Here is a 26963-nt window from a genome sequence, read left to right as displayed (position 1 = left end):
AAATATCAGCCTTGCTTCTGTTGCTACTGAGCCTGTCCGCCTGTCCTAGCTTTCCAAGGTGATGGTGGTGTGTTTGGGGAGGTGCATCATTTATCGCTGGTTGTTCCGTGCGCTTATTCCAGGTTGACTGAACACCTAGCAGCTTAGCATGAGGTGAACAACACACCTGCAGTTCTTCACTCAGTGGTGCAGGAGCCTGGAAAAGTATCTTTACCACAAGCCGAAATGCTCTGTGCATGCGAGTGTGTCATTGTTTTTGAGAGGTTGAAGCAACTCATTTATTCATTCGTCCTTTCATTTACATATTTGGCACATACTTTATAAACATCTACCTAGCTAATGTACTATCCTGGGCCTGGACACAGACAGGTTTCATGCTTGAATAAGAGAGACAACTAGATAAATACATAAACTAATAAAACCAGAAGTTGCAATTAGTATTGTGGTTAGCGGTAATATTAATTAGTATTATGAAAAACCACTCTTCTTTAGGAGACTCTTCTTTAAGGAGGATGGTCAGGGAAGACATCTCATAGCATAAAGGGCAAGAACGTGGGAACCTTACAAAGAAGCTCAGCCAGTTATAAAAGGACTTGCAGGCCAGGTGGAGGACTTGAGTTTCCATTTGAGTCTTTAAGTATTTATTTATTTATTTATTTATTTATTTATTTATTTATTTATTTATTTATGATAGTCACAGAGAGAGAGAGAGGCAGAGACACAGGCAGAGGGAGAAGCAGGCTCCATGCACCGGGAGCCCGACGTGGGATTCGATCCCGGGTCTCCAGGATCGCGCCCTGAGCCAAAGGCAGGCGCTAAACCGCTGCGCCACCCAGGGATCCCAAGTCTTTAAGTATTTAAAATGTCTTTGGGGCTTTTGATGAAGAATAGATTAGGGCAGATACTAAGTAACTGGTAATAAATGTGAAGAGACAGGATGATTTAGGAGAAAATATTTTTGTAATCCATTAACATGTAATGTCATAGCCATGATATTTTAGTAAAATAATTTTCAATCCGAAGCTTGCCAACAACGATCTTGTTATGACCTATTTAGAAGGGTCTTGCCTTCTTGAGTGAGTGACTGCGTTTTGTGGTAGAAAAAAACAATTTTATTTTCAGGAAGTATTATTTACTATGTCTGATTATTTTAAGTGGCAAGACATCCTTGGGTTTATCCTTGGATGAAATGTCTCACTGAATTTTGCGATTTGTGTGTGATTTGATGGGAAAATTTTATTCCGATGAGGAAGATAAATGAATTATTTTTGTTCTTTTATTTACATTAGAGACTGTTCAAAATAAACCGTGCTATTCTGACTACTGCCATTGTATTAGAACAAAGAGCATTCTTTGTTCCTTATACTATTAGGGCATGTTTGGTAAAGGAAGGAATGAATAGTAATTTTCTCTGAATATGTTTAAAAAAATAAATAGAAGGTACTTTGCCAATGGAGAACTAAGAATGCCTGCTCATTTAGTTTTTTTTTTTTTTTTAAATGGCTCATGTTCTTATAAATGGGCCCTGTGGCTGATTCTTCTCTAAGCATGGATAGTTCTTTGAACTGAACCCAAACTGTTTGACTATTTGACTCTGGATGGAATCTCTGTGAAGTCGTTGGTGTGTGGTTTTATGCAGTCTGGCTGGGTTGGGGAGTCTCAAAATAGGGATCCTATGACCCCATCTTTTCCCCAACTCCACTGCCATTATGGTGGCCTGAGGCAGATCTCTTATTACAGTAACAATTCACATGCCAGCCTATGGAAATGAGTTCAAGGGGCAGAGGAGCCATTTGGCTATGGGACTGTTACAAACAATGATGGGGAGGGGTGAGTTCTCTTCCAGTCTTGCCAGAATTATAACTCACGGAAAATGTGATTGATTTTGCTTCACTTCCGGTCTAATTTTTACACGAGATCTGTGTTAGATTTAGTTCAGTGGGTTTTATCTTAGATTTGGTTCAATGAGTGTAGAAACATTTAGGTTGAAGCTAATAATGAAAATATACAGTCTTTGCATTTATGATTTTGTTAAAAAATGTTTTCTATCAGATATTTAACTGTTTATTTTTGCTTGTGCTCAATTCAAATTCTTGGTCTCTGGAGATGCTTATAATTAAGCAAATGGCCATCTGATTTTTTGTTTGTTTTCAGATAGTCATTTATCCACTTAAGCAGTCTTGAGGCTGTCTCCCAGCTCTAGGTTCTTGAGACTGAAGCAGGAAAACATACCCTTGCTCAGGGACCTGGCCCTCCTCTGTCACTTTTGGTGTATTACTATAGAGAATAGCAATGTATCAGAAGACGAGCTTAAAGAAACAAGTATCAGAACTAATGGATACAGGTAAGTGTCTGGTTTTGTTTTTTTTCCATTGGAGTATCTGCATTTATGTTGCTATCATCATTTTTTCTGACTATTTCAAATTAAATTAGTTCATCAAAATTTTTTTTTTGTCGTTAACATTTGGGCTCCTCAGTTTTTTTGTGTGTTTTTGGCAGGATAGTATTATTCTGGGTTTTTAGACTTGCTTCTTTCATGTAACTCATAAAATGATTAAGTGGTCTGGAGATATTGGATGTTAATGAAGTGACATAGAAATAAGGTATCTTGTTGGGCTTCTATTTATTTCTTCAGGTTTTTAAAAATAAATGCAGAGGGCAATTAAATACTGAGACACATTTAGCTATAATTATAAATGCAAATAGATTACAGATTCGAACTTTTAAAATGTGTGCTAACCATCAAGAAGTCTGCGCATTCATATTTTCCTGTAGCTCACTTTCCCATTTGTGCTTAGGTTCATGTACCTATTGAATGTTTACTGGCTTTCTCCAAAAGGATGAAGAAATTAAGGGTAGTGTTTCTGCTAACCAAGAATGGCCAGTGACCCTTTTGGTCCTATTTCAGATTTGTTCAAGCCCTTTTCTTTTACAAGCCATCAACATTAAATTACATTTCAGTCATCATCACTGTCTTGTTCTAGATTATATTCACCATTTCAGAAAGAAACACTTTACTCATCAGCAGTCACTCCCCATGTAAGCTTCTCTCCCTGCCCTGGAAATTATTAATCTATTTTTTATCTCTGGATTTTTATATTCTGGACACCTAATATAAATGGAATCATAACATATGTGGCATTTTGTGTCACTTAGGATAGTGTTTTTAAGATTCATTCGTATGGTAGTGTGTATGGTAAATTTTATGACATGTGGATTCTATCTCAATAAAAAAATGTACATAAAAGCCTTGGGACTTGGTTAAATAAAAAACCTTGCCCTCAGACAGGGGGCACCAACTGTATGAAAATATTTACTCAAAATTAATATAAAAGCATATAATTCTTAGCTTCTAGGTTTCCTCTAACTTTACCATTTGCCTTTTCCTCTACATATTAAAAATTGATTTTTCTACTACATCAACCTTGCAATACCGTCTCTTGAACACCTGCTGTTCATCTTCTTCTAGAGAAACTAGGTCATTAAAACCATCCTGAGGCAGAATAAGTTGTAGATCAAGGAATGTGTCCATTTGGAGTCGAGTGTTGGGCTTTGTATTTTTGATAAAACATGTGTGATGTGTGCCTTTCTTGGCTAGTTTCTTCTGCCATAAATTGGGGACAATCATAGTCCTCCCAGAGGATGGCTGTGAGGTGTAAATGAGTGTTTAGAGCAGTGCAGAGAACACAGTATGTTTTTAAATGACAGAAATGATTATTCCTCTTACTGGTGTTGGCATTTATATCAGCTGTAAAGTCCAGTCATCCATGCTTATGAAATGAGAAGTTTTGCAGTAATGATTATATTCAACAGAAGTGGAAAGGTCTCTATTAATTTCTACCTTATACATCAGAACTGCATATATGGCTAATGAGGTTCAGCTTTGGGTGTTTATTCGTGATGAGTGCTATGGTCATAGGGTTCATCAGGAGCAGAATGGTATTGAGCAAGGAGAAGCTATTGAATGAAAATAAAAGTAATTCAACTCAACTTTCATTTTCTACTAAGTATTGTTTGTGGTGAAGTGACAGTAAAGAGGTTGGGAAGAACTTGACATTCAGATTAATGTCATCAATAAGCAGAATTACTGAATTGCCTTAAAGCAGGAACAACTTGATACAGAAGCATACAAATCTAGATTCTTCTTCAGATTGGTAAATGGATTGCTTGTATCTAATATTGAGATTATGAAAACAATAACATGGAAATTTTAATCACTTGCAGATTTTCCAACTTTTTTTTTTAAAGATTTGTATTAAAGATTTATGTGGGACTTGATCCTAGGACCCCAGGATCATGACCTGAGCCAAAGGCAGATATTCAACCACTGAGCCACCCAGGCGTCCCTCCAACATTTTTAACTGAGAATTTAAACTACTAAGTTTTTATCTATAAGGAGCTTATGGTGTGCAATGGTTATCTAATATTTCATTTATTAGTAAATGTAATAAAATTGGATGAGCAAATCAACACTGCTATTGACATCAAATGCATTCTGTATAAAAATACTTTTATATTTTTAGGTGAAGTTATGTATTTTATAATAGTAGCATAATAGTAATAAGATATCTGAATAGGGAATATTTGGCTTACAAAGTGATTTTATATGCATGTACATGAATCTTAGCAGGACCCTGAATGCACATATTAATTTACAAAAATTTATTTTTTTTATTTTTAAGATTTTTCATTTATTTTTTTGAGAGAGGGAGAGCAAGCACACAAGCATGGGGGAGGGACAGAAGAACAAGTAGACTCCCTGTTGAGCAGAGGCTCTGACCCGGGAATTGATCTCAGGACCTTGAGATCATGACCTGAGCTAAAGGCAGATGCTTAACCGACTGAGCCACCCAGGTGCCACAAAAACTAATTTATTTTTAAACATTTTAATTACCATGTTTAAAAAATGTAATTGCTTCAGTAGAGCAACTGGAGAGGTACTCCAATTTACAAAAACTTATTAAGGGCTTTTGTAGACTAGAGACTGTTTGAGGTTCTTAACGTAGGTTAAACAAAATACTGTAGGTAAGCATTCCTGACTGCTGTGTTCTGAATATTTATGTCCCCCTAAAATTCACTTGTCAACATCCTACCTTTAAGATGATGGAATTAGCAGATGGGGCCTTTGGAAGGTGGTTAGGTCGTGGGGTAGAGCCCTCAGGATTGGGATGAGTGCCTTCCTAAAAGAGACTTCAGAGAGCTAGCTCTTACCTTCCACACTGTGAAGACACAGGAAAAAGGCATTGTCCATGAGGAAGTGGGCTCTCACGAGAAACCAAATCTGCTGGTGTATGATTTTGGACCCCCCCAGCAGTGAAATGGTGCAGTGGTGGAGTACAGATGTGCAGCATATAGTCCCTGGAGGGCTCTGTCCTATACAAAACTTACTCAAGGATAAGAACCAATCTGGGTTGTAGTACCTGGGTGGCACAGTTGATCAAGTGATGGATTCTGGATTTCAGCTTGGGATGTGATCTCAGGGTCCTGAGCTCAAACCCTCCGTTGTGCTCCTTGTGGATCGGGGAGTCTGCTTGAGGTTCTCTTTCTTGTCCCTGCCCACTTCCCCCTGTGTTCTCTCTTTCTCAAAAAAATAAAAAAATAAATAAAATCTTAAAAAACAACAACGATCTAGGCTACTGGTCTGAAAACAGATGGATTCTGAGGCCTCATCCCTACTGAATTAGACTTTCTAGGGGAATGCCTGGGAATCTGCATTTTTAGTAGTTGCATCAGTCTTATCTTATAAAGCAAACTCTAGAAGCCTGAAACTACTAGGATAGGGTCATCTGTCTCTTTCCAAAATCTGGGTCTCCATAAAATTACAGACATTGTACTATAATTTGAGAAAAATACCTAAGTTTAAAAAGTTTTCTTAGAAAAATCACCAGTAAACATGGAAAATGGACTCATTTCTTCCAGATGTTTTTTCAGCATTTTTAGAGAAATTCTTACCTGCATTTACCTAGGATGTAAAATTGCTATTTACACAGAACATCATAATGATCATTGCACATTCTCACATTTTCTTTTTCAAGAGAAGGATAGAATGAAAAATTAGATGGCTTGTATGTTTCTTCATTTTCCTGATTTTTTTTTTTTTACAACTTTGAGAATGATCGCATGAAATACGGGGCAAATATAAAAAGTAATGTTCCCTAATGACTGAATCTTATTCTCATTTTTTCCCCACTACTGCCTGATGAGATGCAATTTTTGAAATGGTCCTTTGCAGAAGTTTCTTCGCCAGCTTTTGTTTTGGAGCAAAGACATATAAATTACGGGACTGAATATTTCTAGGACATCCTTCCCCAGCATGCTCTCAGAAACAAATATAATTTTAATGGGTATCCATGGAATTTTGTAGAACAAGATTTAATTTAAAAATATACCACGAAGGCCTGCTACAACCCATCATCCGGTTTTATTCTTAGTCTACTCTCTATTATAAATGAGGTTCTCATATAAGCTGTAAAGTTATTTTTACCTTCTTATTTCTGGCCCCAGCATCTCATAACATCATTAAAAAGAAAAGAAAAAAAAAAAAGAAAAGACGCATCCACTAAAATATTGAAATTAAAAAGACTGATAACTCCAGATGTTGGTGAGGATAGAGAACAGATAGAACTTTTCATACACTGTTTGTGGGGATATATAACATGGAAGTCAATTTGAATAAAGGTCTGCAATTTTTGTAAAACTAAATGTACATTTACTATTTTACCTGGCATGCCTGGGTGCTTACATAGGAGAAGTGAAAAGATTTGTTTATACTAGCTTTGCTCATAATAGCCCAAAATGTAAATAGTCCAGGTGATTATCAATGGGCGTGTAGAAAACAAACTATGGCCTATCTCTATAGCAGAATACTATCCAGCACTAAAAGGAACAAACTACTGATTTATGAAAAAACTGAGTGAATCTTAAAAACATTGTGCTAAATAAAAGAAGGCTTACCCAAAAGATAGCACACGATTCTATTTATATGATGTTCTAAAATCAGCAAAACTAATTTGCAGATAAAAAAAATTGGAACCTCAAGGGAGTTAGAGGGTGAGTACTGACAGGGAAGAAACATGAGGGAATTTTCTGGAGTGGTAGTAATGTTATACGTCTTGAGTGAGGGGTTATGCTACACGGGAGCAAACGTTTGTCAGAAATGCATCAAAGAGTGCACTTCAGATTGATGCATTTCACTTTATGTAAATTTCATTCCCCAAGCCTATGAACAAATATTAAATTCTAGTTAGTGATATTTTTTATTTTTTTGTTTTTTAAATTATTATTATTTTTTAGTTATGCTGAAGTTTGTAGAGGTGTTAAAAGTGATGATAGTAATTTACCTTAAAAAAAATATATATATTAAGATCTATTTATTCATGAGAGACAGAGAAAGAGAGAGGCAGAGACATAGGCAGAGGGAGAAACAGGCTCCATGCAGGGAGCCCGATGTAGGACTGATCCCGGATCCTGGGATCACGCCCTGAGCCAAAGGCGGATGCTCAACCACTGAGCCACCCAGGCGTCCCCTTAAAATATATTTTAAAAATGAGATGGATGTATAGATGGTTATAAGAAGGAACAGATGGCTAGATGTGTGCTAAGGCAAATATGGGAAATATTTGTTGCAGAGTCGAAGTAAGAGCGTGTGAGTGGCCTGCTATTTTTGTGTATATCATATTACATCTTCCTTTCTAGGTCTCCTTGGAACTGTATGAAGTTCAAGGAATCCTTCTCAACCCTCTAAATTACCTGGGTTCTTTTCTTCTGTGAATCCTTTTATTAATATTATTTTTTAAAATTTTTCCTTCTCTGAATTCTTTTAATAAGTGTAGCAGACATCACAAATTTTTGATACTTGATTATACAAGGTCATGTGTTTTCTGGAATCATGTAAATAACATTTATCACCTTAACTAAGACATAAACTTCTTGAGAGCAGACCAGTCTCGTTGTTTTTCCACCTTTCCCGCCATGTCCCCTCTCCAGCTCTCACAGCACTTATGAAAGTATTGTCACATCAGGATAATGTTTGTCAGAATGGCTAAGCTTCAAGACACAGACAACCGTGGCTCTTTTATAATTTTCAGATGAGTCTGTAGTTTGTATTTTGGGGATGGCCTAGCCCTGGAGCACTGACTAATCTGTTTCCTGGATATATTCCAATTTCCATTTCATAGGCCTGAACATTTACTATTTACAGCTCAATAGTATCCATAGAGAAGAGAGGCTCTATGTGAGAGAGGAGCCATATGAAATTTCTCCAGTGAACCAAACTCAACCTTATTGAGTTGCATTTTGAGCATTTGGCATGGTGGCTCTTCCCTTGGCAGTCTTCAGAGACTCTGAGACAGGAAAGGTAGTGAGACAAAATGACATGCACATCAGCAGCTTATAGAATTCCTTATTAAACAAGCAAAAATAGATCAATAATCACAAAATTATCAGAGGTTGGTTTGCACCAAGATTGCCTGATGGAACACTGACATTGATCTTGCCTTTCCTCAGTGATTGATGATCCTATAGAGACAGAATTAGGACAATATGAATAGCTAATATAGTCCTTGTTGTTAATTTCAAGAACTATGATCTTGAGGATTAGTGATTAGGAGTAATTAATCTATACCAAAAAAGGTATTGAAACCCCGAAGTATTTTGGGATTCCCAAAATAAGGATGGGTTTAATGTTGTAAAATATTTTCTACTTTTTCTGTATTTGATTTTTATTGATTATATCAAGTTCTCACTTTTTTTATCATGTTGTTTTTGAAAATAAATTTGAAACATTAAATGAAAAAATTTGTTGTATTTTTGGAATGAGATCAAATTCTAATCTAAAATTCCCACCTACCCTAAGAGGTATCAGTTCAGTCAGCCTCTACAGGCACATCTTTCTATTTCACCTTTGGATCCCACCATTCTAACCTTTGAAATAATTACACTAGATCCTAAGAAACCTACTGGAATATTTAAAAATATTCCTTTTCTAAAAATTTACTTTTCTATAGTAAAAAACACGTAACATGAAATTTACCGTTTTAACTATTTTAAGGTACAATTCAGTAATGTTAAGCATGTACACATGGTTGTATAACCAAGCTCCAGAATTTTTTCATCTTGTAAAATCTCTTTACCCATTAAACAATAATTCCCTATTTCCCCCTCTCACAGTCCCAGGCAACCACCACTCTACTTTCTGTTTCTAGGAGTTGATTACTCTAGATACCTCATAAAAGTGGAATCATACAGTGTTTGTATTTTCGTGTCTGGCTTATTTCACTTAGGATAATGTCCTGAAGGCTCATCCATGTCATGGCATGTGTCAGAATTGCTTTTCTATTTAAGGCTGGATAATAGTCTGGAGATACACATATATATCATATTAAAAAAAAAAACAACTATTCATCTGTTGATGGATCCTTGGATTGCTTCCAACTCTGGGCTATTGTGAATAGTGTGGCTATGACCATTGGTGGGCAAATATCTCTCTGCAATCCTGTTTGCAGTTCTTTTGGATACATACCGAGAAGTGGAAAAGTGAGATTGCTGGATCATATTGGTAATTCTATTTTTAATTTTTTTGAGGAACCACCATACTGTTTTCTATGACAGCTGCACATTTTTCATTCCTACCAACAATGTTCAAGGATTCTAATTTCTCTACACCCTTGTTAACACTTGTTATTTTTTTTTTCTTAAATTAGTCATCCTAATGGCTGTCAGGTATAAAACAATTATTTTTTAATGGGGAAAAATCACTCTCTCACCAAAGGAGTTGAAAATATTGAGGGTACAAAATGCAAATAAGATTCATTTCACATTACACTTGTTGTGGCCTATTGTTTCTCACATTATTCATGGATTTTTCTTTACATTTCTGAAATTAGCCATATACCGAAATGAGCAACCTATCTCAGTGTTGACAGAGCAGAATTTGAATATGAACTTTTGCTATGCCATTTTCCTTTTTTTAAAAATTTTATTTATTTATTCATGACAAACACAGAGAGAGAGAAAGAGGCAGAGATACAGGCAGAGGGAGAAGCAGGCTCCATGCAGGAAGCCCGATGTGGGACTTGCCCGGGTCTCCAGGATCACACCCCAGGCCGAAGGCGGCGCTAAACCGCTGGGCCACCTGGGCTGCCTTCGCTATCCCATTTTCTATGGTGAATAAATGTCTATCAGAGAAACTGCTTTCTAAAATTGTGAAAAACTGACGATATAACTTGGTCTGTTGCTAAAGAGATAAGGTGAATTAAAGTTGGTCATTACCATGAACCTCAGAGTCCTCGTTGTGGATAAAGCAAGGCTCTGTCTAGGTGAGAGGTTGTAGACGAGTACCTACAGGACCCAGGGAGGCCTGCCTTGCTAACGGGTGAAGCAGGTTGGTTTAAAACAGTAGTGAGTGGGGTGTCTGTGTCACACTGGGGAGGAGGAGTACCCGCTCCTTCAAAAGGAGGAAGCCAGTACTCAGTACGCACCATGCCATGATGGAACATAGACTTTTGTCCACATAGTATATGGCTAGATCTCCAAACTTGTCAAGAAAAGTTGAAAAATTTGAAATATGGCAATTATTAATTAATTAATTATTTTTAGTGACTTTATTTTATTTTAAATTATTTTTTTATTTTTTTATTTATTTATGATAGTCACACACACACAGAGAGAGAGAGAGAGAGAGAGAGAGAGAGAGAGAGAGAGAGGCAGAGACATAGGCAGAGGGAGAAGCAGGCTCCATGCACCGGGAGCCCGATGTGGGATTCGATCCCGGGTCTCCAGGATCGCGCCCTGGGCCAAAGGCAGGCGCCAAACCGCTGCGCCACCCTAGTGACTTTATTTTAAATCTTCTTTATCTATTTTACACACTCCCCACTCCCCCACTTCCTTTCTGGCAACTACCAGTTTGTTCTCTGTCTCCATAGTTAAGAGTCTGTTTTTTGTTTGTTTTTTTCTTCCTTTGTTCATTTATTTTGTTTCTTAAATTTTACATACAAATGAAGTCATACAGTCTTGGTCTTTGTCTTGATTGACTTCTTTCACTTAGCATTATACCCTCTAGTATCTATGTTGTTGCAAATGGCAAGATTTCATTCTTTTTATGCCTGAGTAATATTCCATCATATATATACACCATGTCTTCTTTATTTATCTAAAGAGAGATACTTAGATTGTTTCCACATCTTGGCCATTGTTAATAATGCAGCAATAAATATAGAACTACACATACTTTTTCAAATTAGTGTTTCTGTTTTCTTTGGGCATAAATTCAGTAGTGGAATTACTGGATCATATGGTAATTATATTTTTAATTTTTGGAGGAAATTCTATACTGTCTTCCACATTGATTGCATCAGTAATACAACAATAATTTTAATTAAAAGGAAAACACTGCTGTGCAGGGCAAATAAAGCACATTTCTGGGTGGGGGATGTGGCCCATTGTCTGGTGGTTTGCAGTATGTGGGTTAAATGTTTTCTAAGGTTCTTCAAGTTCTAAAATTCTTTGATTTCCAGATTTCAAGAACGTATTAAAAGTAGCAGTGATAACCAGGGTCTGTGACTTTATTTTGTATCTTGGATCATTCAAAACTATAGCCTTAAAACTTGGTTTCACTAGGATGGATCAAAATGACTCGATTGTCTGATATATAGACACTGTCTCCTTAAGTACTATATTTATCTTAAGTGAATTGTACTAGGAAAGATTTGTGTGACAACTCACATCACAATTGAAATGATACATGGTTTTTGGTAACAAAAACTGCTGTCTTTTATTTGATTCCTTAGATCTGTATTGAATTTCAGCAAAATTGAAGAGACAAAAAAAATCAGTTTATGTCTCAATCAACTTCATGAACTAAAAGACAGATGAGATTCCATTTTTTTTTTTTTTTTGGCTTCAGATTTTCTTGTCCCTGCAGGATTGTTGGAGAATACTGGAGGTTGTCTGGTCTCTTACATAAGAACTCTTTTCTTTTAATAAGAATGAGGCTGTGATTTACATCTGTTCCCTGCCTAGTCTCCATCTTTTGCTTTCTTCTTTCTTTTTTAAAAAATATTTTGTTTATTTATTCATGAGAGACACATGGAGAGAGGCAGAGACACAGGCAGAGGGAGAAGCAGGCTCCCCACAGGGGGCCCCGATGTGGGACTCGATCCCAGGATCCTGGGGTCACGCCCTGAGTTGAAGGCAGATGCTCAACTGCTGAGCCACCCAGGTGTCCCTTGTTCCCTTCTTCTGTTAATAGAATGTTGATTTCCCAGTGAGTCGCTCCTGTTGCACTTGTGGCCTGGACCAGTGATTCTCTGATTCTCCGTGTGCTCCCCAGACCAGCAGAATCACCATCATCTGAGAACTTGTTAGAAACTCACATTCTCAGGCTCTTCCCCACTAGTTTAGATAATTCTGGTGTCACTGACCCATACCTCAGCTCCAGGCCTGATCATTTATGCCCTGTGATTGGTTTAAGGATGAACATGTGATCTAGGTCAGTGAATTGCAAACTTTATGGTGAATCCGAATCACTTGGAGTACTGGTTAAAACAAAAATTACTGGTCCTTTTCCCTCAGACTTTATGGTTCTGTAGGTCTGGAATGGAATCTACCCATTTTAAGTAAGTTCCCAGGTAATGCTAGTGCTGCTCCTAAGAGATGCTGATGACCACAGTTTGAGAACCACTGATCTGATCTAATGAGATCAAATCCTGAGAATTATCTTGGAATTTCACAGGTATGAGTTAATTGATGCCTCATAAATGCTGTGTGAATACCCCAAATTTTAGTTGCATACAACAATATGTATTTATTTGTCTTTTACACAGGTGATAACTGTGATGACTGGCTGGTATTTGTTAGAGTCTGTTAGGCTGGCCTTGGCTCCAACTGGTAGGTTCAGTCCAGCTCTACTCCAGGTATCTTTCATCCTCCATGTTCCAATGGCTGCTCAACTCGAAACATAGTCCTTTAATTATGAAAGGCAAAATGCAAGAGATCAGGTCCCACTGGATGAGCTGATTGCAGCTCTGACCCATGTCAGTCATATCTATTAAAATTCCATTAGCCAAAGCAAATCACATGGCCAATGCCGATATCAAAAGTGCCCATGAAAGCTAAAGGGGAGATAATGAATATTTACTGAATGGCAATCTGATGTATCTAGGAAAAAGTGCTTTCTTTCCACTCATTTTTTAAACTAGTAAACTAGTCTTGGATCTGTTAGTGACTAACTTTGCAGCAGTATAGGAAAAGATTGCCTCAGAAGAGGCCAATAAAAAGAAAGAGCTGAAAGCTGAAGTGTGATAGAATCCTGAAGATCCAGTCATCTTAGAAACCAGATCTGCCACCGAAATTTTTTGTTAGGTAAACCAGTATGTCTGTTTTTCTTAAGCTATTTCTTGCAACTTAAAGTTCTTAAGTCCATAACCATAAACCAAATATTTAATAGATATCTTGCAGTTTATAGATCTTCATCAATCCTTGAAATAATGGGCATTTCAAAAAATACTGCATTGAAGTTGGGTATTGAAATGTTTATTTGTCAAATAATTTTAGTACAGTTGTTTTCTAGAAGTTTGATTTAAAGTTGAATTTATTGCAAAGGAATTCGTCTTTAGCTAAAGATTTTCAATACCCTGTAACATTTCACTTGGTCATACCTCAAAATGTTAAGGGGTTAAGTGCCATAGGTGACCAAAAGAGAACTCTGTATCTTCATGGAAGTACATTTGTTAGAAATTGCATCATGATGCTAGTAACAATGATGCAGACTTACATGATTTTTAAGTTTTCTTTTTCTCTCCAGAATTTCTAGCTCACAGATATCAAGGGCTTATGGTTCCCAGCCTGTGTGCTATTGTTTCTGTTCTTTACTTCACTTGGTCCTCATCACAACCCCATGAAGTCAGTGTATTCATCATGACCATTTTACAGATGATGAAGCTGAGGATACTCACTCAACATCACACAGGAGATTAGTGGTGGAGCTGGGGTTTTAGATCTGCTCCAAGGCCCTGGCTGAAACCTCTATGACATTCTGATTTAATACTTTCCCCATCAGTGGAATATTAGAGTCATTAGTCGATATGAAATTGCTCAAGGAAGCCTAACTTTGATACCTTTTTTGTTTCATTTATTCATTCATTCACTCACGCATCCAGCGAGTGTTGAGACCCTTCTCTACAAGAGGGGCTTTCCTAGGACTCTGGACTGCAGAAACTTGCAAGATACCATCTTTATCTTCATGCTTCGACTCAACTACTTGTTTTCGGTCTCCTCTTATGGAGTTCTTTTTTCATTTCTCTTGAACTGTGCAACATCTTAGCTGTGTGAGACCAGGAGAGGCTGTTTGTCATTGACCAATGGCAATGGGCTGCGGCAGGAAGTCTTTCTGTTCTGATTTTCATTGCATATTCAAATGTTAAGATGTCACAGTACAGAAAATAAAAGTGGGGAATTCTGACAAGGAGAATGGTACTTCTTAATTAAAAAAAGGAGAATATGCTAACTTTTAGACCTCACAGGACACATCATCTGTTATGACAAATGCATAATCTAAGAAGTTGCTAATTCTGATGAGAGATGAAATGAATTAGAAAGTGAAGCTTTGTTTTCACTGCACTCAAGACTATTTTTGAGGTGAAAGGGTGGAGCAATTTTCAATAACTCCAACCATGAGCTATTTCTGTGGCCTCCAGGAGAGGGAACGGATTGCAGCTGCACAGTCCTCCGGGAGCCCTGCATTTTTGCCAAAGTCACTCTTTTTCAGTTTCTCTTGAAAGGATTAGAAAAGCTGCCCATTTGATGAAACTGGAAAAATCAGTAGCGACCAAAATATTAAAGCCCATTCTTCGAACCAAGGCATCTTGTTATGTTATGGAGAGCTTGATTTGAAAACCTAACTTTTAATGATGTACTTCTAATTTAATGAATAATGGCAAATGGAAGTTATTTTTAGAGATATAAAATAATGTTGCCATGATATCCCCCAGCAACAAACAGATGCTTCATCAAATGGGAGCTTTTACAAATGGAAAACCTCAGACTCCCGAGGGCCAGTGATCTGCCTGGGAGTCAGGGAAGTGTTGGCTTACTTTGCTGGGCTAGACTAATTTGCGTTTCATGAATTTTTTAAACATCTCATTTCCTTCTTGCCAAATGTATGATGTTAGGAAATCCCCATTTCTGGGGAGTGGCACCTACCCATCCCCTCTTGGGGCTCTGACTCATTGCAAGCAGGACAACAGTAAGATAGGAAAGAAAGACAGGGAAAGAAGCTCCACTTCTTTTAACAGTCACTGACTCTGTTTGCACAGTTACACATGCAAATTACGCTATAGGAGGCAGTGAATACTGGTTTCATAAGCCTGTTACTGTTTTTTTCTCTACTTTGCCTCGTTCAGATAAATATCTGGTATCTGAACCAGGATCTTTTAAAGGTAGAATAAAGATCATTTTGCACCATCATTTGCAACTCTTGAGCTTAAAATCCTAATGGGAACAGTTTCTTTCTAGAAAGGAATCCTATTTTCAGCTTTTCTAAGTGTGAAAGGCAGAATGGGGGTGGGGTGGGGGGTCACACACTTCCCAGATCCTCTAGTTTAGGAATAACTAATTCAATAAACCTAAGAGAGTCAATGTCTGTTTTGCTCAGCTGTTCAGGAGAATCTGAACTTTGAAAACCACTCCATGGAATGTGATGGGCCATTTGACTCTCTGGATCCAGAGGAATATTTTTGAGCTGAGGTGGTAAAAGGCCTTGCCATGGCCTTGGGTCACTGTTAGGAAATATTTTCAAAGAACACTCCAGGGCCTTTCTGACTAGATTTCTAGTTTACTTGACTTTTGTAAAAAGTAAAACTTCCTTTAAAAATGATTTAAATTGATTTCTAGAACTTTACTATTATTTTATTTTAAAATTGCTCATTCAGAGGGAAAAATAACATTGCAGATGGCGAGTCCTTTAGAAATCCAAAGGGGTTTACTAACTTCCAGGCAAGTATTATGGAACAGCCTTGCTCGATCAGTGGGCCATTCTGTTCAATAAAATATCCTGCAAATACCACTCACTATCTTATTTATAACTTAAAAACTAGATTTAGTAGTTATAATTGTATTGCTTTTGATGAAATACAAAGTCATCAGCTTCAAAGCAAATGTCCTTTATACATTAGGAATATATCCAAGAAACAATAACTTTATAGTTGGATATTAATATTAATGATGTAAGAAAATTGCAAGCAGACTCCTCTGGAGAATCCTTGACATCAGTGTTATTTAAAGCTATTCTTTGTAAACCTTTGCTCAATTACTCAGGCTTAATCACCATTACCTTCTCCAAGTGACCTTCGTGAACCCCATTTGGGTATGTTTTGATTTATCTTTCACTCCTTATTCCTGTAAGATCAACTTTATGTGCTCACTGTAGTATTTCTCTTGAGAATTGTGATTTATGATCATTCCATCAAATTATTCTTCCCTTCCTCCCATCCCTAAGCACATGCACTCCCTACAGGAATATCAGCGGGTAAGGGGAAGGTAAAGGAGTTTAGAGCTTTATTGGGAATTTCTTTCTTTGGTTGGTGTCTTTTCATCTATGTAATTCACTCACAATACCTACTCACCCAGGTTCTGAGCCCAAACTTGTTTATCTGCTTGTCTGCCCCCTATTCATAGCAGCTCCTCTTCTGTACCCATAGGTAAATCAACATTTATATTCCATCTTGGGCAAATGTGCTCCTGGCCAGGATGGGACTGTGTTCTCTAAGTAGACCATGGGTTATAGTCATTATTCCCAGGACATAATCAGGATGGAGCTTCAAAGGACATGCGAAGGGAACTCTCAAGTGTCAACTCTTATGATGTTTTAAACTCCTTTTCACCTTCTTAAAAAATTCTGTATCCCCTCCCATAAACATTCTCATGTCTTCAAGCTTCTTCCTTGGCATTATCCACATGCGGCTCTCTCAGTAGCCATCAGACCTTGAATGTTGTATGAGAATCAGATACTGATTGCATTGGGATGGTGTGGGAAGATAGAATGCATTGGTAGGATTGATAATTGAAAATTTTTAACTAGCAACTAATATACAACATATATGTACAACATTCAACAAAGTATCCACATATCTGTTTTATCATTTAATTCTCATAACAATTTGTTCAGCGGTGATCATGTCTCTCTCTTAGAGAGTTTAAGTGATTAGCTCAGGGACATACCTAGTTGAGACTTCAGATAATTAGCAGGTATGGTTCTTTGTACTGTTGTATGGTTCGTGTACTGTTTCAGCTAGATCTGAGTTATTATTTAGTTATTTATTAAAAATTTTTTAAAGATTTTATTTAATTATTCATGAGAGACAGAGAGAGAGAGAGAGAGAGGGAGGCAGAGACACAGGCAGAGGAAGAAGCAGGCTCCATGCAGGGATCCCAAAGTGGGACTTGATCCTGGGTCTCCAGGATCACGTCCCGGGCCGAAGGCAGGCACCAAACTGCCAAGCCACCCGGGCTGCCCTGAGAATGCAGCTCCGGAACTCTGAAAAGCAGGTCAGTAGTTTGAACTGCCTGCTAAGACCACAAAGAAGATTGAGACACAATATGCCTTCAAGGAAGGCATGACATGGTTGGAAAGAACACACAGATGCATGAAATGGTAACTGACAACATAATTAAGAAAAGGAAAGTGGGAGATTAAAGGCAATATAGCCAATGAAGGGCAGAGGATGAGAAATCCAGGTGAGCAAGTCATAAGAAAACTTCTGGAGAACTGTTGACTTGATCCATTCCCAAAGAAACACTCTGTGTGGAGGTGTACATGTAGGAAACATATTGGGAAACAATGCCTTTTGGGAATCCTCTTCAGAGGATGAGTGGGCAGGGGGAGTTGCTTAACTGCGATGTAGTTGTAAATGGCCTCTCATTTAAGAGCCAGGGAGCCAAGATGGCCTTTCAGAGCGGTCTTAAATAGGGGCAAGAAAACCAGGCCTTTGTAGTTTCCACTGTCAACCAATCTGTGAGTGTGAGCTTCCTCTGGGTGATGATGTGACCTTGGGCCTGAGGGACTCATTTGAGAATCTTTAGCTGCCAAGAGTATCAGCAGCTGACAGAATGGGTGACTCGGTTCTAAAGGATCGAGCTGGGCAGCCCGGATGGCTCAGCAGTTTAGCGCTGCCTTCAGCTCCAGAGGTTTCTCCCTCTGCCTGTGTCTATGCCTCTGTGTGTGTATGTGTGTGTGTGTGTCTCATGAATAAATAAATAAAATCTTAAGAAAAAAAAAAGGATCGAGCTGGTGTAGTATCGTAGCATCCACCACAGGTGTGAATCCAGCTGGTCCTAATATCTGTGGGCTGGATTTGTGTGGTTGGAGAAAAGGGAAAGGGATCTTATGTTAGAAGGAAGTATAAGATGTTTTTTTCCCCTCCTAAGTGAGCAGAACATCGTGGATCTAAGAAAGGGTACACGTAGGCAAACGGGCAGGATAAGAAACTCGGAGGAGGGCAAGGGTCTTCTTGCAGAGAATCTTCAACATTTGTCATGCCTGTACTTCATCATTGTCTGAACAAAATATCACTTTTCAGCATATAATACCTATTTTTAAATATACATAATCTTTCACTGATACAAATGTGGGAGTGGAAGACATGGGGACCACTTGTAATATGAGCAAATTTAAAGTGTGATTTGGGATCATTTGTCACTTTGGCTTTCAAATTTGTTTCATTTCCTAACTGGTTATAAATGGGTCATAAGAGTACTGATTTTTATCTGTCTGGAGTTCGGCTATCCTATAAGATGAGAAATCAATCTGCAAATACAGTAAGATCTTGCAGAACAACGTTCAGGGTTCTGAAAGCTGATACCTCCCTATAACGTGTTCCCCATTTTTCAGAAAACGATGTCATTCTGAAGGAAACAGGCTAATTGACCCATTTATATTGGTTTCTAAGTGAATGAGAACACAGTTAAAATAGGGACATACCGTGTGTGTTTGGATAATGGGCACTTATTTGTCAGGTAATTTTTACCCAAATTGCAGGGACACATTAATTTTTTTACAGGCTGGGCATTTTGCATTTTAAAATGAGAGTGAAAAAAGAGGTAGCTACTGAGTGGGATGATGAATGGATGGTGGACAGAGCCAGGACTGAGCCCAAGCACTAGCTCCACATATTCTGTGTTGGATACTTTCCAGGGTAAATAATGAAAATGATGCCACTTGTCTTATTTTTATTCTTTCCATTTGTAGAACTGTGAAAATTACTATCATTTTTTTCTTTACTGAGCTTATTTTGAGGAGTTATTAATTTGGGTAAAATGCTGTAGATTATTTTGAGGAAAGTTATAGAAACAAAATAAAATAAGAATTCGATGTTTGGCAACTCAAAATCAGGTCACTAGTTTATAAGGCATCGTCATCTGCAAAGTAAATTTTTAGGGGTAATTAGAAGACTCAGTGGAGTTTTTATACCCTGGTGTACCTAAGAATCACATGGAGCTGGGTATGGCTTCTAGGGATTTCTATTTCAGAAGGTTTGATAGAACTCAGAAATATGCATTTTAACTTGTGTCCTGCCCCATTCTGAAGCAGATGATCTGCTGTCCACATCTAGTGATCACTATGCTTACATACGAAAAGTTTGTCTGAATAGGGGTCTGCACATGCCCAGGTCTAGGCAGGAAAAATAAATAAGAGGACTGATCTGGCATAAGTCAGTTAGGGCCTAGTGCCAACTCTGGCAAGCTGGAGAGCACATGTAAGAGGACAGCAGTGCCTCAGTGTTAACTGATTGTTGTCATGTGGGATTGTGAATCCAGCATTACCAGAGAGCCTGATTTTTTTTTTTAACAGATACCAAGAAGCTGGAATTTTATGTCTCTGAATACTGAAGTGTTGATATCAAATTGAAAAAAAACCTGAAGATGCTGCATGTCACAGATAAATCATTTATGTGTTGGCTTCAGTCTTTGAGAAGCCAGTTAATCCATCTGGTCTAAAGAAGGAAGAGATACAAGGCTCTGGGATTGTGCAGGGGGAGTTTTGAGGCTGTTAAGGCAGAGTGGTTTCAGTTCATTGTCTTTAGAGCAGTTGTGTTTAAACTACTCGCTCTATGGGGTGTTTGGGTGGCCCACTTGGTTGAGTGTCTGCCATTGAGTAGGTCATGACCTTGGGGTCCTGGGATCAAGCCTTGTATTGGGCTTTCTGCTCAATGGGGAGTCTGCTTCTCTTTTTCCTTCTCGAGCTCTCTCTCAGATAAATGAATTCTTCAACTACTTGCTCTAGAAATCACTTTGAGGGGGCAAACCATAGTGAAGCCATTGAACTTATTGCTACTTGTGATGCAAAAACTAGAATATTTGGCATTTAACAAGAGTAAAAATATATTTTTTTAAGATTTATTTATTTATTCTAGAGAAAGAGAGCACACATGAGCACACAAGTGTGAAGGGAGGGACAGATGGAGAGGGAGTGGATACTTAAGCAGACTCCCTGCTAAGTTCAGAGCCTGATGGGAGGTTGGATCCCAGGACCTGAGATCATGACCTGAGCAGATATCAAGAGTTGGTCACCTAATGGACTGAGCCACCCAGCTGCCCCAAAGATCCATTATTTTTTGTTACTTCCTTAGAAATTTTATTTTCAGAATTGGACAGACAACCCATTGCTGACAGTGTCGTTGGGTTTAGGAGATGGATTGGTTGGGATGGGCTTAAGGATTTGGGCATAAAGGTGGAAACTGGGTGGGAACCATAGCACGGGCAGAGTCTTCCTGGGTTCCTGGGACAGTCATGATGAGGAAATTAGATAAGAGGACCAAGATTCTAACCCAGTCAGATGGATACCCAAGAGTGCTGGAGTCAGAATGAAGCTGGGAGTGATACTTTGAATCAGAGGTCAGCTCATCATAGGGCTTTTTAAAAATAAAACAGTAGGCTGTATTAGAGAAAAGAGCAGTTATATGAATCTTGAGTGATCAGTTTTCCTCTAAAATATTATTTTATCACTTCTGTGTTCACAGGACTTAAAATATGTTTCCTAAGCTCTACCTTCTTTGTGGCCTTCTGTGGACACTGGCCAATGGACTTTTGAAGGGGAAAATGAACTCAGCCAGTCTCTTAATTGGAGGCTGGACCTTTGGAATGGCTGCTGAGGGTGAATATAAAATGGTATTTCCAAGCTTGCCTTCTTCATCCGGAGGCAGCTCAGTTCAGCTGCACTGCTGCCCATGTTGGCTGGGGTAGGAGGTGGTAGGGGTAGAGAGGTGGAATGTGTTAGCAGTTCCCAAACATGCCTCAACACCAGTCACAATTCAGCCAGGATGAGCTCATAATGCTGTAGTAATAAACAATCCCTGAATCCTGGGATATTCATGTAACTGAATGTACCTCTTACTCACTCAACGTTTGACAAAGTTAGTGGGGAATGGTGCGTGTGTGTGTGTGTGTGTGTGTGTGTGTGTGTGTGTGTGTGTGCTCACTGTGGTCACTCGGGGACTCAGGCTGATGGAGGCTTCATTTCAATGTGACTGCTTCAGAGAAGGGATTGAGCAGAGCCACTCACTGGCTTTTAAGTATCTGCTTGAAAATGACACGTCACTTCTCACATTTCAAAGGCAAGTGACATGGTCACATCTAAATTCAAAAGAGGCAGGAACATGCAATCCTACCCCAAGTTTATAGAATATGGAGATGGAGTATGTGTGAAGAGCCCTATGAAATACCACAACTCTCAAGATTCTGATTCATTCTGTCTTCCCCAATCATTCTAGCAATGTAAATTTGGAAAGCTCTGGCCCGTCTAGTTGATCTTTGGAGGACCTGCCCAGCTGAGGGTTGAGTCCTTTTCCTGACTTTTTTTTTTTAATTTTTATTTATTTATGATAGTCACAGAGAGAGAAAGAGAGAGAGGCAGAGACACAGGCAGAAGGAGAAGCAGGCTCCATGCACCGGGAGCCCGACGTGGGACTCGATCCCGGGTCTCCAGGATCACGCCCTGGGCCAAAGGCAGGCGCCAAACCTCTGCGCCACCCAGGGATCCCCCTTTTCCTGACTTTTTGAAGAGGCACCGTAAGTAGTGAGTGTAGGATTGCATTTGACAGACTTCCAGTCTGATGAACCACTTTTAAGTAGCAACTCACCCATTCTTCAAGAGGGAACCAAATGCAAAGTAATTGTATTTTTTATTTCTATTAACAACAAAATACTTACATAATTTCACATCCCATTGCTTTTAAGAGCACATATATTACAAATAAAGGAACTCCACAAACTTTAAAGATTAGTATTTATCAACATTTTTGTACACATACACAAATATTTTAATATAATGGTATCTGAAATGTTATTCATATAATTTTAGCACTGCCATAAGTATTAACTAAAAAGGTTCTTTTAAATTTGGTAAAAACCATATATTTTACAATCTTCTATTTACATTTGAAATATGCTTAAATGTTACAAAAACATTCACTTTGACCTTTAAAATATGTGTACTAGGACTTGGAATTGAACATATTGTAACTGACAGCAAACTTAGGGTTTGCTTTTGAGCTACACATTCATTGGAATTTCATGGCAAATATTCAGCTTGGCTTGATCAACGCTGCTCAAGAAAAAAAACTCATAAGAAATGTGCAATACCGGAGGCTGGCAAAATTCTCAAGCTAGCGAGGTAAAAAAAAATTATTAACACTATAAAAATTTCAAATAAATTAAATCGTTCTCTTCCCCAAGACGAGCTGCAAAATTCAGAAGATTCCCTTTGAGGTGCATCTGATGTAGCAGACCTCCCCTCAAACCTCGTCACTAGGTGAGATAGAGACCGTGGGCAGAGCTGGAGGCGCCCTGCTAACTACTGGGGGGCAGGTTCGCTCCGCTCCGCGCTTTGATGGGTCGTCCCTGCACATAATCTTGACAGGACAAAACACAACACGACAAAAAACAATTAAAATAGAGAGATTCATGTTAATATTGCCAAGCACAAAATTAAAACCCAGAACAGTGCTTTTTTTCTTCCCCAAAAGGACACTACGAGTTTTTGAAAATGAGCTTATCAGAGCAGTTCTGGAATTTTTTTTTCCAAGCCCATGTCATTAAGCATTTTGGCAAGATTTAAGATTGCTTCCCAATACTCTTCAACTATCAGATATAAGTCTATTTATAAGGACTTTACGATTGTACCCAATCATAAAGTGATTGGAATTTTCTGGCAAATTCCAAAATTTTATGTCATTCTGAAATTTTTTACAATTTATACTGTCAAAATGCCAACAAAGGGAAACATCCAAAAGCTCACTTAAAGAATGTTTGCGTTGAATGGAAATATAATAAAAAATACACCTGGACCTGATTTTGCTTTGAAAATAATATTAATGTGAGTAAATAATACCTTCCTGTCAGATCTGTGCAAATAATGATATGTAAATACAATAACAACAGGAAAAAACCCAGGCACTTCTAAAATGAATCTCTGGTAAAGAAGAGACTTCACGAATATTCCAAATTTCTAGTTCCGAAGCTTTTCCCACTTACTTCACATATTGTTATGGTTTAGCTTTAACCCTCTTCCAAGACAGATTAACACTTCTGTCTGCACAGAGCACCAAGCATCTCGTATCCTATACTGCCAATAAATTCTCCTTAGGATCAATGCCACAAGTTCTGCTTAAATAAATCAGTTAATAATGTGTCCATAGAGTATCTGAAACTCCCAGAGCAATATGTCTTTGCATCTTGCCTGCTTGGCACCATAGCAGAGTGGATCTGTTCCCTTCTCTGTATTTTATACTTGAGATTCATTACTGCCATTGAATTCACCGTGCTATCATCCTCAGTGCTGAAAGAGACTCCAAAGGAGCATCTTATATTAATGTTTCATCCACTTACACGTATCACTTTGGCCTCCAACAAAGGAGGCTTTTAGGTTTTTTGGCTACTTATAAAATAGTGTGGCATTCTGGCTGCCTATAAAGATAGTTCTTGTCCACCTGTCACTTTAGCGACCCAAAGTATTTCATCTCAACATCTCAATTTTATACACTAGCATCCACTTGATTCTATTGCTTCTCTTTCCTTATACAGAAGTTTCTTTCACTAAGTAGGTGGTTTCAGGATATCCTGTCAGCTAAGACTTTTCTGGACACTTTCGGACTGAATTGCATAATTAATTGTATTTCTGTTTTTTTCTTTTTTATTCCTAGGTCTGTAGAGTCTAACACTATTTGTATTTTTAAAAGCTCAGTGGTAGAATTTGTCTCCGCACTGTAACTACATATGTAACTTTTTCCAGAACATGTCATGAGTATAAAGGTATGTGAATGTATTCATGCATTACAGATTATGGCTTGTTCATGCGTTATAAGATTATGCTAAAATTCTACTGCTCTCCTCTCAACTAGAGTTTGAACCCAATCATTATGACCAGATGCCTTTTCATTAAAAAAAAAAAAAAGTTTGAGAAAAGAAGCAAACACTTTTTTGTTGTTGTTGTAAATCTGAACTGGAATAAATACCCATTAAAAAAATACTAAGGACTTTGCAGATCTTAACCATTGGCTAGCTGTTTCTGATTTCAGAAAATTATTCCTTACAACCAACGAATAGCACTTATCAATGGTTGTCATGAAATTGGCCAATTTTGCTCTAGATAACTTAGTTTTGCTAAGGATGCTTTACACTTATGATTGATGATTATTAACTAGTTTCTCCTCTGGGATCTCTTTTACAGAGCTAGAAGTTAATACTTTGTCTTCATTTTAATCTAGGTGGAAATGAAGAATGCCTATATAATAGAGTAAATCATTTTTAAGGAAAACTTTTTTTGATGGTATCATGTATGTTGTAGTCATTTACCATATATAAATACCAATATGAGAAATCCCCAGGACCAAGAGAAAATTTATCTTTCCTGCCAACAGATCTGTTTCTTTTACCGAATAATAAGATCTGTGCAATCCATCCATTTCTTTTCTTTGCATCAGTTTCCAGGAAGCACAAAGTCAAACTTTGTTTCTTTGAGTAAGGTTTCCTGGAAAAAAATTATTTTTCTCTCCTCTTAATCAGTTGCTTCTTATCTTTGTTTTGTTGTTGCAATTTGAGGTATACTGAATCCTTGTTTTGAATACAATTAAAGTCAAATATATTTTACAAATTAGAGTATGAATGTTCTTTTTAAAAGCTAAGTTGCTGGGGCATCTGTTTGGCTCAGTCAGTAGAGCATGCAACTCTCAATCACAAGATTGTGAGTTCAAGTCCCATGTTGGGCATGGAGCCTACTTAAAAAAAAGTAAAGGCTAAGCTTTTAACTTTATTTGGTAAGCTTTTTTTTTTATATCGACTTATTTTTTAAAAAGATTTTATTTATTTATTCATGAGAGACACAGAGAGAGGCAGAGACGTAGGCAGAGGGAGAAGCAGACTCCCTATGGGGAGATGCTCAACCACTGAGCCACCCAGGTGCCCCATATCAACTTATCTTGAAATGAAAATAAAGTTGTTCTAATTATACAAACACTCAGAGAACACTAGCCATTATGAAGGTGTCTGGGGGGATGTGAACAATTAGGAAGAGCAAGGTAGACCAGAAGGCCACAAAGGACAGTGTAGACATAAGGAAAGAAAAACATACCACTTTTGCTTATAGTACTGAGGGAAATACTAGACACAGAGGAACAGAAGCTGTACAGACATGGACCGCGACACAGCTGCCAGGAAAAAAAGAGAAAAGCATTTTTTGCCCAAAGTTTCAAGGTAATTGAATACAATTCAATTGCAATTGATAGTTGGATGCAACTTATAGTTGGAATGCAATTTATAGTTGGAAACAAGCATTTCTTCACTACCTTTTCCAGCTTTAAGATCCCCTGCTTGTTCTTTTTGTTTCACTCTCAGATTTATGATTACCCCATGCAATCAAGGCACCTCTCTTGAGTTTTTAATTCCCATCACCCTTTAATAGTCTCAAACCACTAATAATAATCCCTCATTGAGGAATTCTATCCAGGGAGATTAATGATCTCCAACATAAGTCAATTAACCAGTTTCTTTCCCTAGCTACTTTGGAGAGTTTAAAATGTGGATAAAAGGAGATGGAAAGGAAGAAAAAAAAGAAACATATGAGAAATGCACTTAGAAGAAAATATTCATGCATTACATTTCATGCTTTGTGAATTGTGTTGCTAGTGCTAAACCATTTAAAGATATGAAGGAGAGCTAATTTTTATTGAGTGGCTACTATGCATGGGGTACTGTTAGGAGATTATTCAAATTTTCCTGTCAATTATCCTGTAAAGGGCACATCGAACTCCTGGAGGAGACCACGAATAAGAAGATGTCCAGGTCGAGTGTGAGGGTTGATGGATGCTGAGAAGCCAAAGAGTAGCACTTGACTTTCGACCTCTTGATTCTCTGTATCTCAAAAAGTACTGTGATTAACGAATATCCTGATTTTGTGCACAGCCTTATGGAACATGCTGGATGCATGGATGACGTGCTGGTGGGGTAGAGGATTAAGTTTTACCCAATTTACCCAATTCTGCACGTCGTCAGGAATTTCCAGGCTCTGTAGATGCAGTCTCCCCCTTAAAAAGTCCCCCCCCCCCCACCTTAGACCTGGCGTTCTTCCTTAGTACGGAGACTCCTGGTGGCAGGACTGTGGAACTCCACCCCACGGCCAGGAAGGAGTTGTGAGGTCCTAAGTCAGGGGTGACAGGTGCAGCAGCAAACCTAGTGGAATGTCACCCAATATTCTTTGTCTAATGGGTTCCATCTATTCTCAAAAGCCAACAGCTCATATGGTTTGGATGAACATATCTGAAAACTTTGGAAATTACCTGGGTTCTCACCGTTTCTGTTTTTTTTCCCCCTATAGATTTTTCCCCAACCTGCTCTCCGCTTTGAGAGGCAAGGGGCGTTGTGCATGGAGGAGTGAGCAACTCAGTGCCGTGGTGTTCATGTGAAAGAGACATGTACAG

General features: G+C 38.1%; 1 protein-coding gene and 1 long non-coding RNA gene across 5 annotated transcripts in view; one reads left to right on the top strand and one right to left on the bottom strand.

Annotated features, from left to right (window-relative positions):
* The first annotated feature begins 1979 nt into the window (after positions 1-1979).
* Positions 1980-26957, top strand: LOC129493685 (uncharacterized). The gene is made up of 5 exons (XR_008661190.1): positions 1980-2344; positions 19844-21145; positions 21877-22059; positions 24192-24300; positions 26861-26957. It is a non-coding gene; the product is annotated as an uncharacterized LOC129493685 (long non-coding RNA).
* The window catches only part of DOCK10 (dedicator of cytokinesis 10), a 200373-nt gene continuing 195556 nt past the window's right edge, over positions 22147-26963 (bottom strand). For 2 of the 4 annotated variants that reach the window (XM_055300086.1, XM_055300088.1), the window contains exons 56-57: positions 25619-25694; positions 22147-22901 (exon numbers count right to left, since the gene is read on the bottom strand). In XM_055300086.1, coding sequence (XP_055156061.1) covers positions 22840-22901; positions 25619-25694 — 138 coding nt within the window. In that variant the 3' untranslated portion in view covers positions 22147-22839. The remainder of the gene's footprint in view (positions 22902-25618; positions 25695-26963) is intronic. The other 2 variants (XM_055300087.1, XM_055300089.1) reach the window with 1 other exon arrangement.

The sequence above is a fragment of the Nyctereutes procyonoides genome, unplaced genomic scaffold, assembly GCF_905146905.1.
Source record: "Nyctereutes procyonoides isolate TBG_1078 unplaced genomic scaffold, NYPRO_anot_genome, whole genome shotgun sequence".
NCBI lineage: Eukaryota > Metazoa > Chordata > Mammalia > Carnivora > Canidae > Nyctereutes > Nyctereutes procyonoides.
The sequence above is the reverse complement of the archived record's forward strand: the minus strand, read 5'-3'. Positions and strand labels throughout refer to the sequence as shown.